Source organism: Lithobates pipiens, unplaced genomic scaffold, assembly GCF_037356315.1.
Source record: "Lithobates pipiens isolate NorthernLeopardFrog02 unplaced genomic scaffold, aLitPip1_a1.2 Scaffold_13, whole genome shotgun sequence".
NCBI classification, from domain to species: domain Eukaryota; kingdom Metazoa; phylum Chordata; class Amphibia; order Anura; family Ranidae; genus Lithobates; species Lithobates pipiens.
The window spans coordinates 230452577-230467861 of record NW_027507718.1 but is presented as its reverse complement, the minus strand read 5'-3'; the positions used below and the strand labels follow the sequence as shown (position 1 = coordinate 230467861).

Genomic DNA, 15285 nt, shown 5'->3' with positions numbered 1-15285 from the left:
TTATTTAATTTTTTTTCCTAAAACTTCCCTCTTAAACTGAAGGTGCGTGTTATATGCCGATCCAATTAAATACGGTATATCCAAATAACACGCCCAAGAGAATGTCAGGCAAAATGGTCGGCCCCCACGCATGATTACTTAATCAAGTCTGACCCTCTTTGAAAAAAGTTTGGACACCCCTGCATCTAGGTGGTAAACTAAGTTCGTAGGTCCTTCTGAGACCTGTGTGTGGGGAAAAAAAAAGATAATCTTCCTCCTTTATTTAGACTGGTTGTTCACATTTACATTCACCTCATATGCCTTGTTTTAAGGCCCTTGTATGTCTATAGCATTACAGTATTTACTCACCCAGCATTCTCTTGTCATAGTGTCTTCAGCCCGGGTTCACACAGGAGTGGTGAGTGGAATCGCATGCTGAAATCGCATGCAATTCTTTTTAGTCCTACCTCACCTGCCTGGTGGTGAGAGACTCTTGTCTGGGGCCCACTCTTTGTTCAGTGCCTAGTAAAGATCAGTACTGGATAGGGACTTGGTGGACTGTCCTTGGCTGATGTGTTTCTTTTCTAGTGGCAATAAGGGAATGTTCCTAATGGGTATTTGTCAGGAGTCCACTAGATCGGCAGGTGCCAAGTTTGGGTGGAGTAATGTTTCTGCTTGAGTTCTACAGCTCCTAGTTCTGGAACTCCGATGGCACAAAAGGATGTGGTTGGGACCTGCTGGTGCTTTTTCTGGCCAAGTCTCCTGGGGAAGGGGGTTTTATTTTGTAGTAGATTCTCAGTTTTTTTTTTTTTTTTTCCTTCAAGTAGAATTCCATGTTTATTTCACTTTCACTAAATCAGACAGCTTGCCCAACAAACTATTTTCATTACAGAATGATACAGCCACTGTGTTTGTTGTAATGGACTAACCTTAGCTAAATACAATAAGCTGTGTTCGGGCAGCAGTACAGATGACTTCCCATCTGTGGCCGGAATTACAGACTTGGCCCAAATACACTATTTAAAGTTAAATTTAAACCTGGAATTCTACTTTTACGGTCATATTTACACGGGGCATCCCTGTGCATTCCAATAGCTGTCAGCTTTCATATTTGTACCCAGGGTTCGTTCTCGGTCGTACACCCACACATATCACATCGTGTCCCAATTGACAGCTATCGAACGGCATACTCGGGGATGCATGGAAAACCTATGCAGCCCCATGTGGGTAAACGCAGTCCTCACACTGGGCACAGATTCATATGTTCCATGTGAACGAGTTCTAATTGTTAATTGTTTAATTATCGGTACCTGGGTGTGTCTCAGGTATTTGGCTTTTCTGACTGCACTGGTAAATAGCCTCCGGGCTGTTTACTGCAAACTCTAGATTGCGGTACACAACCCCAGCTTTCTCTCAGAAGCCCTAGACTCCCACTGGGGCAAGCTAAGGCTGATTTTATGAAGCTTACTAGCCCATGGTGAAGGGCCTTCTTAGCTGGAATAAAGCTTTTCTTCATTTGATGGAATGTCATGAATCGCCAGTAATGCCTTAATGTCATGTCTGTCTGCTTACCTCTGGTCTGTGTATAATCTTTGGGCTGCACTCTCACAGCTGCATGGTTAAGTAATCTTCCCTCAGTGTGGCTCCACCCTAGCCTCTACAGGATACACTATTTAACACTGTACTGTCCAAGCCTGCCTTGCCCCAGCAATATTGTGTGTTTGGTTTCCTGTCTCCTGCTTACCGTGTGCTCTTCGTCTGTTTCTCTTATCGATCTTGGCTTGTTCTTTGACTATCCCTGCCTGCTTGTTACCCTGACCTTTGGCGTGTTCTCTGTCTATCCTTGTCTGCTAGTTCCCCCGACCTTTGGTTTATCTCCTGACCATCCCTTGTTGTCCTGAACTGCTGCTTCCTCTCTATCCTCCTGTAGCCTACCGTGAGCGAGGGAGACCCTGGAGACTGCTACCTGGAGCCAGTTGCAGTGCAGTCCATCCTACTGGCTCTTAGACTCCATGCCCTGGGGAATCATGCTCTAGCTCCCAGTGGGATCTGTGTTGGTGCTGCAGTGGACCTGCTTTCCTGAACCACCCAGTTTTCTATCCGCAGCAGTCAGCCATAGGGACCACTACCTTAGCGGTGCACTCCCTACCCCAACGGTGTGCATCTGTCACCTAGCCTCAGGAGATGGACAGTGTAAGGACATTTTGGCAACAGTAGCTATGAGCCGAAATCATTCCAATATATCTGCACAGCTGTGGAAATTTATGTGTGCAGCTATAGCACAGGTCTGCTTTTTTCAGGCCTATGGTATTCTGTTCACATCTATTGCCTTTAGTGAAATAACAATTTTTTTTGTCTGCTTACACTCTCACCTGTGATGTGTCCAGGTCTGGTTTGGAAGCTGTACCTCTTCTTGTGCACCAGTGTGTTGCTATTCATCCTGCTGTTGTATTTAGCATTTTGGGCGCTCTACCAGTGCATGTGACCTATTGGTTTAAAGTGATTTCAAAGCTTTTTTTTTTTCAACAAACATGCTATACTTACCTGCTCTGTGCAATGCTTTTGCATAGAGCAGCTCCATCCTCCTCTTCTGGGGTCCCGCCGCCAGCATTCCTGACTGCAACCCCCCACTGAGTGCACTATAGCAAACCGCTTCCTAGGGGGGAACTTATACGTACCCGATCCTGAGCCAGGCTGTTTGCGTCTATTCAGACACACAGCTTGGCTCGCCCCCCCCCCCCCCCCCCACACCCTAATGGCTCCTGCTGCTCTCAGCCAAGCCTGTGAGACAGGGAAGAAGGTAGAAGAGCTGCTGTAGATGTGCATAGTGCTGGATCCAGATTGGGCTGGGGTACGTGCTACTATTAAAAGGTTTTTTACCTTAATGTAGGGAATGCATTAAGGTAAAAAAAACCTTTTACCTTTACAACCACTTTTAAGACCTAGTTTAGACTTGCAGTCCAGTTTTACCTCCCCTTCATTAACTTTACACAGCGGTTGGAGGGGGCTGTACACATGCTGTGGCAAGCATTATACCCCTAGCATAAACCTTACCCATTCAGGTTGTGGTGTGATGATGTTTACTAAACAGGTGGTAGGGAGGACATTTATATCGCTTCCCAGCCACCTGTCATGGCGGATCACTTTTTAAAGGGGGCGGCAAGGGTGGTCGCAGGTGTAAACAATAATTTTACACTAATTCCAGTCACCCACTGTCTGAGATTTTAGGTGGACCTTTTTACTATATAGTTTACATACATGAGGCAGCTCTTGAGTGGAACTCCCTATATAAGGTTTAATTAGATTCACACTACAGTAGAATTTCTTATGTATGGCATTCAGATGTAGTAATGCAGCAGTGGGTTTGGCTTCAGGCAAAAAGCATCATTGTATAATGTTATTTTATAGAGCTCTGTATTTTTTTTTCATAACTCCTGGACCTCAATTGAACCCCCCCATGCCATAATTTCTATAGCCCCCCCCCCCCCATTGGTAATCCAACCTTTCTTTAACCTATATTGATGCTGTGAATTTATTGCTTGTTAAAGTTTATGGGTAATAGATTTCTTAGTCTCTGTCAGTTACTTGCCATCATTTTGTCTGATTCCCAGTGGATTGAAAGTGGTTGAATTTGAAAATTGCCAGCTCAAAGCAATACAAGCTTTTTTGTTCAGCCAGCTCAGCCATCATCCAGCCATTCGGACTCAAGTTAGATGAAGGAATTGCCTGCCCCCTTTCAGGACATTGTATTTTGACAGAAGTCTACCACCATGTTCCTTCAACAGAATTTGATCAAATGATTGACCTTTGTTGATCAGGGGTGGCCACACACTGATCACAATTCGGCTGGTCCCTGCTAGGCTTTTGAGGCTTAAGCTTAAATTTACACATGCAAGTGGATAAGGCAGAGCAGTGCCACATCATACATATACATATATATATATATATATATATATATACACACACAGTGCCTTGCGAAAGTATTTGGCCCCCTTGAACTTTTCAACCTTTTGCCACATTTCAGGCTTCAAACATAAAGATATAACATTTTAATTTTTTTGTGAAGAATCACCAACAAGTGGGACACAATTGTGAAGTGGAACGAAATCTATTGGATAATTTAAACTTTTTTAGCAAATAAAAAATTGAAAAGTGCGTGCAAAATTATTCGGCCCCTTTACTTTCAGTGCAGCAAACTCACTCCAGAAGTTCAGCGAGGATCTCTGAATGATCCAATGTTGTCCTAAATGACTGATGGTGATAAATAGAATCCACCTGTGTGTAATCAAGTCTCTGTATAAATGCACCTGCTCTGTGATAGTCTCAGGGTTCTGTTGAAAGCGCAGAGAGCATCATGAAGACCAAGGAACACACCAGGCAGGTCCGTAATACTGTTGTGGAGAAGTTTAAAGCCGGATTTGGATACAAAAAGATTTCCCAAGCTTTAAACATCCCAAGGAGCACTGTGCAAGCGATCATTTTGAACTGGAAGGAGTATCAGACCACTGCAAATCTACCAAGACCTGGCTGTCCCTCTAAACTTTCAGCTCAGACAAGGAGAAGACTGATCAGAGATGCAGCCAAGAGGCCCATGATCACTCTGTATGAACTGCAGAGAACTACAGCTGAGGTGGGAGAGTCTGTCCATAGGACAACAATCAGTCGTACACTGCACAAATCTGGCCTTTATGGAAGAGTGGCAAGAAGAAAGCCATTTCTCAAAGATATCCATAAAAAGTCTCGTCTAAAGTTTGCCACAAGCCACCTGGGAGACACACCAAACATGTGGAAGAAGGTGCTCTGGTCAGATGAAACCAAAATCCAACTTTTTGCCCACAATGCAAAACGATATGTTTGGCGTAAAAGCAACACAGCTCATCACCCTCAACACACCATCCCCACTGTCAGACATGGTGGTGGCAGTATCATGGTTTGGGCCTGCTTTTCTTCAGCAGGGACAGGGAAGATGGTTAAAATTGAAGGGAAGATGGATGCAGCCAAATACAGGACCATTCTGGATGAAAACCTGTTGGAGTCTGCAAAAGACCTGAAACTGGGACGGAAATTTATCTTCCAACAAGACAATGATCCCAAAAATACAGCAAAATCTACAAAGGAATGGTTCACAAACGTATCCAGGTGTTAGAATGGCCAAGTCAAAGTCCAGACCTGAATCCAATTGAGAATCTGTGGAAAGAGCTGAAAACTGCTGTTCACAAACGCTCTCCATCCAACCTCACTGGGCTCGAGCTGTTTTGCAAGGAAGAATGAGCAAGAATTTCAGCCTCTCAATGTGCGAAACTGATAGAGACATAGCCCAAGCGACTTGCAGCTGTAATCACAGCAAAAGGTGGCTCTACAAAGTATTAACGCAAGGGGGCCGAATAATTTTGCACGCCCCACTTTTCAGTTTTTTTATTAGTTAAAAAAGTTTCAAAAATCCAATAGATTTCGTTCCACTTCACAATTGTGTCCCACTTGTTGGTGATTCTTCACAAAAAATAAAATTTTTATATCTTTGTTTGAAGCCTGAAATGTGGCAAAAGGTTGAAAAGTTCAATGGGGCCGAATACTTTCGCAAGGCACTGTGTGTGTGTATGTATATATATGTGTGTGTGTGTGTGTGTGTGTGTGTATACACACACACACACGTATATGTATATATATGTGTGTGTGTGTATATGTATGTATGTATATATATATATATATATATATATATATATATATATATATATATATATATATATTATGAAATGTTCACTACATGTCGGCAATAATCCATACATAGAAACCAAAACAAATAATTTCAGAAATTAAGTTATGTGTAATAAAATAGAATGACACAGGGAAAAAGTATTGAATACATGAAAAAAGGGAGGTGCAAAAAGGCATGGAAAGCCAAGACGCAAACTTAAATCTATCAGTAATTGGAAAACAATCCTGCCCCTTTTCAGTGCAAATTAATATCAGCTGGTTCAGTCTCAACTGATGGCCTATAAAATGGTGTCTCATTACCAAGGTGTCACACAAACATCATATGATGAGTAAAAGCAAAGAACGCTTTCAGGACCTTTGCAACCTTATTGTTGCAAAACATACTGATAGCATTGGTTACAGAAGGATTTCTAAACTTCTAAATGTTCCAGTGAGCACTGATGGGGCTATAATCTGGAAGGAACATCCTTTCACCGTAAACTGGCCATGACCAGGTGCTGCTTGCACAATTTCTGACAGAGGAGTGAAAATAATTATTAGAATAGTTGTCCAAGAGCCAAGGACCCACTTGTAGAGAGCTTCAGAAAGACCTTGAATTAGAAGGTACAATTGTTTGAAAGAAAACAATAAGTAATGCACTCAACCGCTATGGCCTGTATGCACGCTCACCACGCAAGACTCCATTGCTGAAGAGAAAGAACGTTGAAGCTCATTTAAAGTTTGCTGCACAACATTTAGAAAAGTTTCTGGAATACTGTGTGAGAATATAGCCTGGTCACATGAGAAGAAAATGTAACTCATTGGATGCCATAATACACACCATGTTTGAAGGTTAAATGGCAGTGCACATCACCCCAAAAACACCAAATCAGCGGTGAAGTTTGGAGATGGGAACATCATAGTGTGGGGCTGTTTTTGAGAATATGGTACTGGTAAACTTCAAATCATTGAAGGAAGATTAAATGGAAAAATGTATGTAGACCTTTGTGATAAAAATCTGCTGCCGTCTATCAGGATGATGAAGATGAAATGAGGGTGGACATAAGCAAGACAATGATCACAAACACAAAGCCAAGGGAACTCCCAATTGGTTTCAAAGAAAAAGAAAATAAAGTTGCTAGAATGGCCCAGCCAATCACCTGACTTGAACCTAATAGAAAATCTATGTCAAGAACTAAAGATCGGAGTTCATACAAGAGGCCCACAGAACCTTCAAGATACACACACTTTTGTTAACTTTAAAATAGCAGTGTTAGAACTGACCTTTTGCCGGAGCTCATGCTACCAGACACTGCTCCATTCAGCATATATTTTTCTCACACTCCAAGTGTACTGGGAAACCAACAATTCTGGGGATTTCTTTTTAGTTTTATTTTCCCCACAGCAATAGCTTCTTTCCTTTTCATGTCGCATCATTGTAGGATACAACAGTGACATGTCAGAAGGAGAAACCCAGTAAGAGTTGAGGAGATCCCAGATCAGCGCATCTGAATGTGTTATTTTCCCAGCAGACTTCCGAGAACTCGTAAACAGAGGGCTATTTGACAGTCCAGGCAAGGGGCAAGTATTTACCCTGTTCTTACAGGTGACAAAGGTTCTAAGCATTATTTTTCACAAGGTATTCATCACATAGTAAAAAGAACCCCCCCCCCAAAAAAAAAAACTAAAGTATCAAGTTTAAGAAAACTTATGAAGGTTAACCGACCTAATAAAAGTACATTTCATGGCATCTCATTCTGTAGCAGAGCTATACTGTTCAAAGGATCTTCACAGTTAAAACTCCCAGAAGTTTGTGTGAAGGTCCTTTTGAATAGTTTAGCTTTGTTGCAAGTTGATGGTTTCCATCAACAGGAGTCTGAGGTTGCATGGATCATGCTATTCCCAACTCCCCAATGTGCTGACATTGAGGACCATTCCATGGTGTGACCGATCTTACCACTCATATCATCTAAAAGTCATAGATCTTGGGCATATTATACTAATTGACTGTCTCCTCAAAATGGTCCCTCTCACAAACCAACAGCCCCCCCCCCCCCCCACACACACACATAGCCCTAGTGTATGGTCCCTATATTGGCACATTATGGAGTAAGGAATAGACTGATTCATGCAACTAAATGGCAAATGTCAAAGAACATCAGAATCTGCTCAATTTGGTTGGACTTTGTGAGATGCAGGAACTAACAGAAGATATTACATTGTATCACGTGATGCCCTTTTGGCGCATTCGTTAGGCAAACCATCACATTTGAATACATTAGACATACAGAGTGGGTGACTTCTTCTCCCAATATTCTCCTGGGGTCTCCTACCGGGAGGGCACATGCACACAATAGGTGATGGCAGTGATTGGTTTTAAAGCTTACTGTATGTTTGGAATCTGGACATTGTGACACATATACCCACCTCTCTCCTGAAGAAGTGAACCAGTTCACAAAACTGTTTAACAATGTGTTCAGCCTCCCCATCATCACATAATCAGTTAATATTTATGACTATGCAGTAACTAAAGTCTTCTGTATACAGTATATCCGTAAGAATATGGTTGGGTGGTAGTGGGAAATGTAGATGAATACTATATGCAAATGTTTTATCAAAAACAAGTTCATGGATATTGTTAAAATATAATTTTTAACAGACAATTGGTATATACTAATTATACCCTAAAGGTGCAGTTTTTATCTTTGTTTTGGTTATTGTTCTCCTGTAATCCTTTTGTTTTTCTCACTATGACTCTGACTGACCTTTAAACAATGTAGATGACAGTAGCAAGATTACTGGGATAGGTAATAAATACGTGTAGACAGAATGTGAAAAACTACAAATGAATGTATGCAAGTAAAAATATCCATCCAGCTTATCACTATAACACAAGTGCAGGAGGGTTCCTCTATAAAATTTTGGTGTGGGATGTTTTCTGAACAACTGTGAAACCGTATGACCTAACGTTTATTTTGCGGAGCAAGGTAATTACTGCATACTTTGCATTCCTGAGCCCAGCCCAGTTTTGGTTTCTCTTTATCCAGTTGCACAACATAGTACTTCACAGGATCATTATTTTATACTCTTTTTGGATGTAGCACAGTCTTTTTGTTATTACTGATATTTGTCTTGTTCATTTGTGGATGTCAGAATATCTTATTTTTGCTATAACAAAAACAAATAAAAATCACATTTCATGATTCTGCTGATGCTAGCTTATAGCCTTGTTAAACCCCAAACCAAAAATGTAATATATTGCAGATTACCAATCTTTAGCTGTGGTGGCTGCATTTGTTTTCTTTTTAAAGCCTTTCCCCCTTTGGGCGGTAACACACCTCCTGCATTAGAGTGCCTCCACTTGTTGAATGAGCAGAGGGGGCACAGTAGCTTTGTCAGTCTGGGGGGGTGGGGGGGGGGGGGGTAGTGTTAAATGTACTAGAACAGGGCTTGACAAATTTGCTTTGAATCTAGGAGTCATGTAAAAAAGTTAGGAGCCAGTTATTTTTAACCGCTTCGCGCCCGCCCTATAGCCAAAAGATGGCTACAGAGCGGACACTAACTGCCGGGAGGCCGTCCCTGGACATCCTCCTGTTTATTTCCCCTCTGCGTGCCGCGGGGAAGTTCTGTGCTGACCGTGTCCCTCGGACACTGCCAGTCACAGATCACTGTAAACAGCCAATCACAGCGGCCGTTTACAGCGCGATCAGCGTTTCCAATGAGATATGATCTCATATTTAAACATATGAGATCATCTCTCAGCGCTGCTCTCCCTCCTCACACAGACAGCGTGTGAGAAGGGAGAGATCAACGGCTGCAGCGGCCATAAGTAATAACAAAAAAAAAGTGCCATCCTCGCCCGTGCCATTTGTCCCCAGTGCCACGTATCAGTGTCATTTGTCATCAGTGCCACCTGTCAGTGTCACACGTCATCGGTGCCACGTATTAGTGCCATCTTTCATCATTGCCACATATTAGTGCCATCTGTCATCATTGCCACGTATCAGTGCCATCTGTCATCAGTGTCACGTGTCATTGTCCTGGTGCTCCAGGGCCTTTAAAAGTGTAATAGGTAGTCAACAAGTTAGATGTGTAATTTATGCTTCTAGAACACGTGACGGCGCTCCTTGCATGTTGGGCCTCTCTATGTGGCCAGGCTGTGAAAAAGTCCAACACATGTGGTATTGTAATACTCAGGAGGAGTAGCAGAATTTTTTTGGGGGTGTAATTTGTGGTATACACATGCCATGTGAGAGAAATAACCTATTACAATGACAATTTTGTGGAAAAAAAAATAATAAAAAATCTCAATTTTGCAAAGAATTGTGGGAAAAAATGACAACATCAAAAAGCTCACCATGCCTCTTACTAAATACCTTGGAATGTCTACTTTCCAAAAAGGGGTCATTTGGGGGGTATTTGTACTTTCCTGACTTGTTCGGGTCACAAGAAGCGAGATAGGCCACCAGTACATCAGATGTGATCAATTTTGTGCGATTCGCACCACAGTTTGTAGACTCTCTAACTTTCACAAAGACCAAATAATATCCACTAATTTGGGTTATGTTTACCAAAGATATTTAGCAGTATAAATTGTGGCCAAAATTTATGAAGAAAAATTTATAATTTTCAAAATTTTATCACAGAAAGAAAAATGCGTTTTTTTCACTTATAGCGCAAAAAATAAACCCAGGGTGATCAAATACCACCAAAAGAAAGCTCTATTTGTATGAAAAAAGGACAAAAAGTGTATTTGGGTACAGTGTTACATGACTGAGTAATTGTCATTCAAAGTGCGAGAGCGCTGAAAATTGGTCTGGTCACGAGGGGGGTTTAAGTGGCCAGTTGTCAAGTGGTTAAAGATGATTATTCTAAGCTCCTCTGCCATTGTGAAATGGTTTGGCTCCTCCATGTAAACTAATATCTGGAGAGAGAGCTTGTTCTTTTGAAAAACACTTACTGGCCAGATCACCCAATGAAATTGAAATCGACCATTCTAACTACCCTGTGAAAGAAAAGGTGTCTGCAAATACTGTCTGAAGTTGATCCAGTTCCATCACATGATCTCTCCACTAAAGCCTGGTGCTACCTGTGCCTGCTGTCACTAAAGCCTGGTACATGCTACAGTTATTTGCGCAACCTCGCAGATTGAACAAAAAAAAAACATGCCAGCTCCAGTTGGTACCGCTGTCCTAACCATACAATGTTAGTCCAGCGATCTCCCCCATTGAGCTGTTGTGTTCCGACTCTCCAAAGGCACTCTCCAAAGTTATGGACAGTCTCGGGGCATGCCATTTTCAACTGTAAAAACTATTCTAATAGGTTTACACATTGCGGCAACATCTATGCGTAGGACACCCAACGTTAGAGGTGATTTATTCTTCCAAAGCAAATACACTTTTGCAAACTGGTACTGACTAGTATTCCAATGTTTCTCTTTTCCCTTCGTTTTTCCCCATCACTTAGCTAAGTTGATGGAGAGAGACAAGGGAGGGTCAAACAAGCATGTGCTATACAGGCTACTGGCATCCTTCTTATCAACTGATGATGCCATTGGCCATTAGGAGGTAATGGCTAGAATGTCGTAATAGTGCACAATGAAAACCCATGTATAATTTAAAAGGCAAGCTTCATCCACCCACCGGCTTGTGTACATTTTTTGGGATGCTTTTAGGAATTTTGCCTGGGCACCCTGGTTGAAAGGCTGTTCTAGGGTGTCTGCTTCAGAAAATATAATGTTTGGGGATTTTATGTAATCTTCATGCCTAAAACGGCTCCGGCAGCTAAAGGAGAAGTTCACCTTCAGGAAAATGTTATATGTTCCAGCTGTAAGATTTGTTCCTTTAAATAACTGGCTCCTAACTTAGCTGGCTCCCAGATTCAAAGCAAATTAGTCAAGCCCTGGGTTAGTTGTTTCAGCCTTAATAAGAACTGTGTAACTAAAGTTTAATGTGACAGTACATTGTGCAAAGGCGTTTGTGTGTGTGTGTGTGTGTGTGTGTGTGTGTGTGTGTGTGTGTGTGTGTGTGTGTGTGGTTTTATCTTTTTTTCTTTCTTTTTACATAACCCTGGTTTGAGCTCTATAAACTGTTATAATAGATTTTTGTGTGTGTGTTTTTTTTTTTTTTCTTTATTTTTACATAACCCTGGTTTGAGCTTTATAAACTGTTATAATACATTTTGCTGAGGTTAAATGTACTTTCTGGCTGAGCAGTTTTTGTTTTTCCTTCAGTAAAAACTTCCTTGAATTGGTAGGAGGGAGTATTTTTACAGCCACTGGAAATGTGGACTTTGTTTTGCAGATAATTAGATCTTCAGTAAGTAACAGATGAAAGTACAGGTCAGCCAGCAGGGTTCAATTTTTCTGTGGATCAATATGTCTCCACCACATTAGCAATCAATGTGCAGAGCAGCAGGGACTCCAGGAAAACATTAACAGGCTAACAATCTGCACCCCGTAGATGCTAGCGCAGGGACCTGTAAAGATTGGCTGCTGGTGGTTTTCTGTTCTGTCTGCAATTTTCTCAGTAACAAAGTTACACTATTGCACCACATCTTTACTACACAGAAAACTGGTCTGTCCAGCCTAAATACAGATGGAGTGTGTAATGTTTCTTGTCAGTTATGTTGATCAAGTACAGTGCAGGTATGCAATCTTTTGGAATCCTAAGGGCCGGTTCACACCACATGCAGCCCAATGCATTATTTTCCTGCTTCAGAATGCATGGCTAGTAGGATATATGGTTTCCAATGGCATAGTTTACACCAGTGCGATCAGTTGTAGTGCATTCCAGTTCCAAAAAAAAGTAGAACATGCTGCATTTTTTTTCTGCACTAAACCTTACTGGAACGCGGTAAAGCGCATAAGTCCAGATGCGCGTCTGCATACGTATTTATGATACTTTCCACCACATTCCCCCCCCCTCTTTTTTTTCCTTCGCCTTAAATAGGGTCATGTGCATTTAGGTACATTTTTGGTACCTTTAAGTGTGTTCCAATGCATTTTGTAATGTGTTTTACCATGTTCCAGTACATTTCAGTGCAGAAAAAAATGCAGCATGTTCTACCTTTTTTTTTTTTTTTTTACTGGAAGCGACTGCACTGTTGTGAACTATACCATTGGAAACCATATAACCTACTAAAAATAACTCACTGGACTTTATGTGGTGTGAACTGGCCCTTAAAGTGGAGTTCCACCCCCTGCACAAAAAAAATTTAAGTCAGCAGCTACACATACTGTAGCTGCTGACTTTTAATAATAGGACACTTACCTGTCCTGCAATCCAGCGATGAGGGAACCCCAGCCGATGTTTCCATTGGCTTTCGGGTGCTGCCGACGCCTGTCATCGTAAGGGAACCCAGCAATGAAGCCATGCGGCTTCACAGCCGGTTGCCTACTGCACATGTGCGAAGCACGCTGCTCTCTCTTACTGGCCCGGTGACGGGGGAGGGAAGAGGGAGGAGGGGGGCCAAACTTCTGACATACCTTGCTGCAGCAAAGTCCGACAGGAGTGAGGATGGGTACCTGTCAAAAAACAGGTACTCGTACCCCCCTCCCCAAAAGGTGCCAAGTCTGTCACTGGGTGGGAGAAGGAGACAGATAAGTGGAGCTTCCACTTTTGGGTGGAACTCCGCTTTTAAGGCGAAGAAAAAAGTGGGGAAAATGTGCTGGAAAGCATCAAAAATGTGTATGCAGAAACGAATCAGCCGTGTGTCACTATCTACACATCTCCTAAAGCAATCTGTGTAGTATTAAGGGAGTACTTTGGCAATTCTGGCCGGGACGAGGCCCCTTCTATTTTTTTCAGACAAGGAAGCTGCCATCTTAAAGGTGTTGTAAAGCTTTGTGTTTTTTCACCTTAATACAGCCTATACATTAAGGTGAAAAAACACCTTGCACTCTCCAGCCCCCTGTTTTACTTACATGAGCCCCGAATCTCCATGGGCACGATTCCGCGTTGCTTTCTCCCAGCTCCTGTGGGCTCCTCATTGGATGATTTATAGCAGTGCAGCCATTGGCTCCTGCTGCTGTCAATTAAATGAATGATGCAACATGTCAGGGGGCGGGGCTGAGTGATGCACTCGGTGGTTATGGCCGCTGAGTGTATCACATGGGAGTGCACCTGTAAGCTAACCCCCTTGGGACAGAGCTTCCCAGAGGGGGGGGTTAGCCCTTGGAGGAACCGAGACAGCCACCGAGGGACCCCAGATGATGAGGATCTGGGACACTCTGTGCAAAACGAACTGCACAGTGGCGGTAAGTATGATATGTTTAAAAAAATAAATAAAATTAAACCGTTACAACCCCTTTAACTCTTTTTAATCTTCAACTTTCAGGGTGCTGCACATGTGTTCCATTATGACACCAGCCATGGTTTTACAGTTTGGTTCAGAGCACAACCAATATGACCGCAGTCCCAGCATGTTTTTTTGAAACCTTTAAATCGTTGGGTTTAGTTCCGCTTTGGGTATGCAAAGATTTCCAGCAAGAAAACTTGCATGTCGCTCATAATAAAGCAGATTTAATCCCAGTGATTTTAATGGGTTCAGATCAAACAGAGGCTAAGATGGCAGCTTCCTTGGCTGAAAAGTATAGGAGGGTTCATTTCGATTATAGGCAAATAGCTTTTATATACAATACTTTTTCATCAAAGAATAACAGTATTTCTTGCATGTCTCTTTGTTACTTAGTTCAAGCTCATTCTTCCTTTTATCTCCCATTTCTGTTTGGTCACAGCATTGCATGTTTGCATGTTTATATTCAGTATAATTTTCTAATACTAAATCCATCGTTTCTCTCCATTTAGAAATATTGTTGCGTAAATGCCAAGAAAATAAAGTTGTTTTTTCCAAATATCTATTTCAGACTGTGCTGTAAATGTTCATAAAAACTGCAAGACATTACTTCCTGAATGTACCGGTAGCAAGTCAAAGGTAATTTATTATATCTTTTCTTATTCTCTTCTGTCTGTATTTGGTGGCAGCACATTTTGTGAAGAAAGTTAAATGGGCCTTTAGCAGCATATCTGCTGCAAGCGCACACTCTCCGTGAAAGTTATCTTTGAAGAATCAAAAAATCCTTTATGGCAGAATAAACTTAGAGATCAGTGGAACATCTGGCTTAATACTTGAGGCTGTGCTGCACCCCATCTAGATACAAGAACACTGGCAAGTATATTTTTTGTTTTGGCTCAATGTGGTATGTTCTAATAGTCTTTTATGATCAGCTCCTCTCAGGAAAATTCTTTCCATTACTTATACACTCAGTAGCTTTATTAAAAGTGGACCTATTTTCAAAACTGATCTTCTGCCTACATTTCTTGACGTACAGTCAATATATTTTTAAAGCTGTGGGAAACTGGGCAAAAAGATAAGCCTGATATTACAAGGAAAGGAATCCAGAAAGAGACCAGGTTGCACATATTTACATTACCCATTTTGTTGAGGTAAGCCCGAAGCTTTATAAAAAGAAAACTGAGAAACTTTTGCCTGTGGCTGAGATTTTTCCACCCTAAAGCAATTGTATGGATGAAAACCTAGGAGCATGAATCTTATACACAGTAGTTGGAGATACTAATATGTTGCCTTGGTGGTAGAATACACAAGATACTT

The 15285-nt window shown here is 41.8% G+C and overlaps 1 protein-coding gene across 3 annotated transcripts in view; it reads left to right on the top strand.

Moving 5' to 3' along the window:
* Nucleotides 1–15285, top strand: part of ARHGEF18 (Rho/Rac guanine nucleotide exchange factor 18) — a 569373-nt gene that overhangs the window by 425083 nt on the left and 129005 nt on the right. For all 3 annotated transcript variants that reach the window (XM_077476320.1, XM_077476319.1, XM_077476321.1), the window contains one exon: nt 14540–14607. In XM_077476320.1, coding sequence (XP_077332446.1) covers nt 14540–14607 — 68 coding nt within the window. The remainder of the gene's footprint in view (nt 1–14539; nt 14608–15285) is intronic.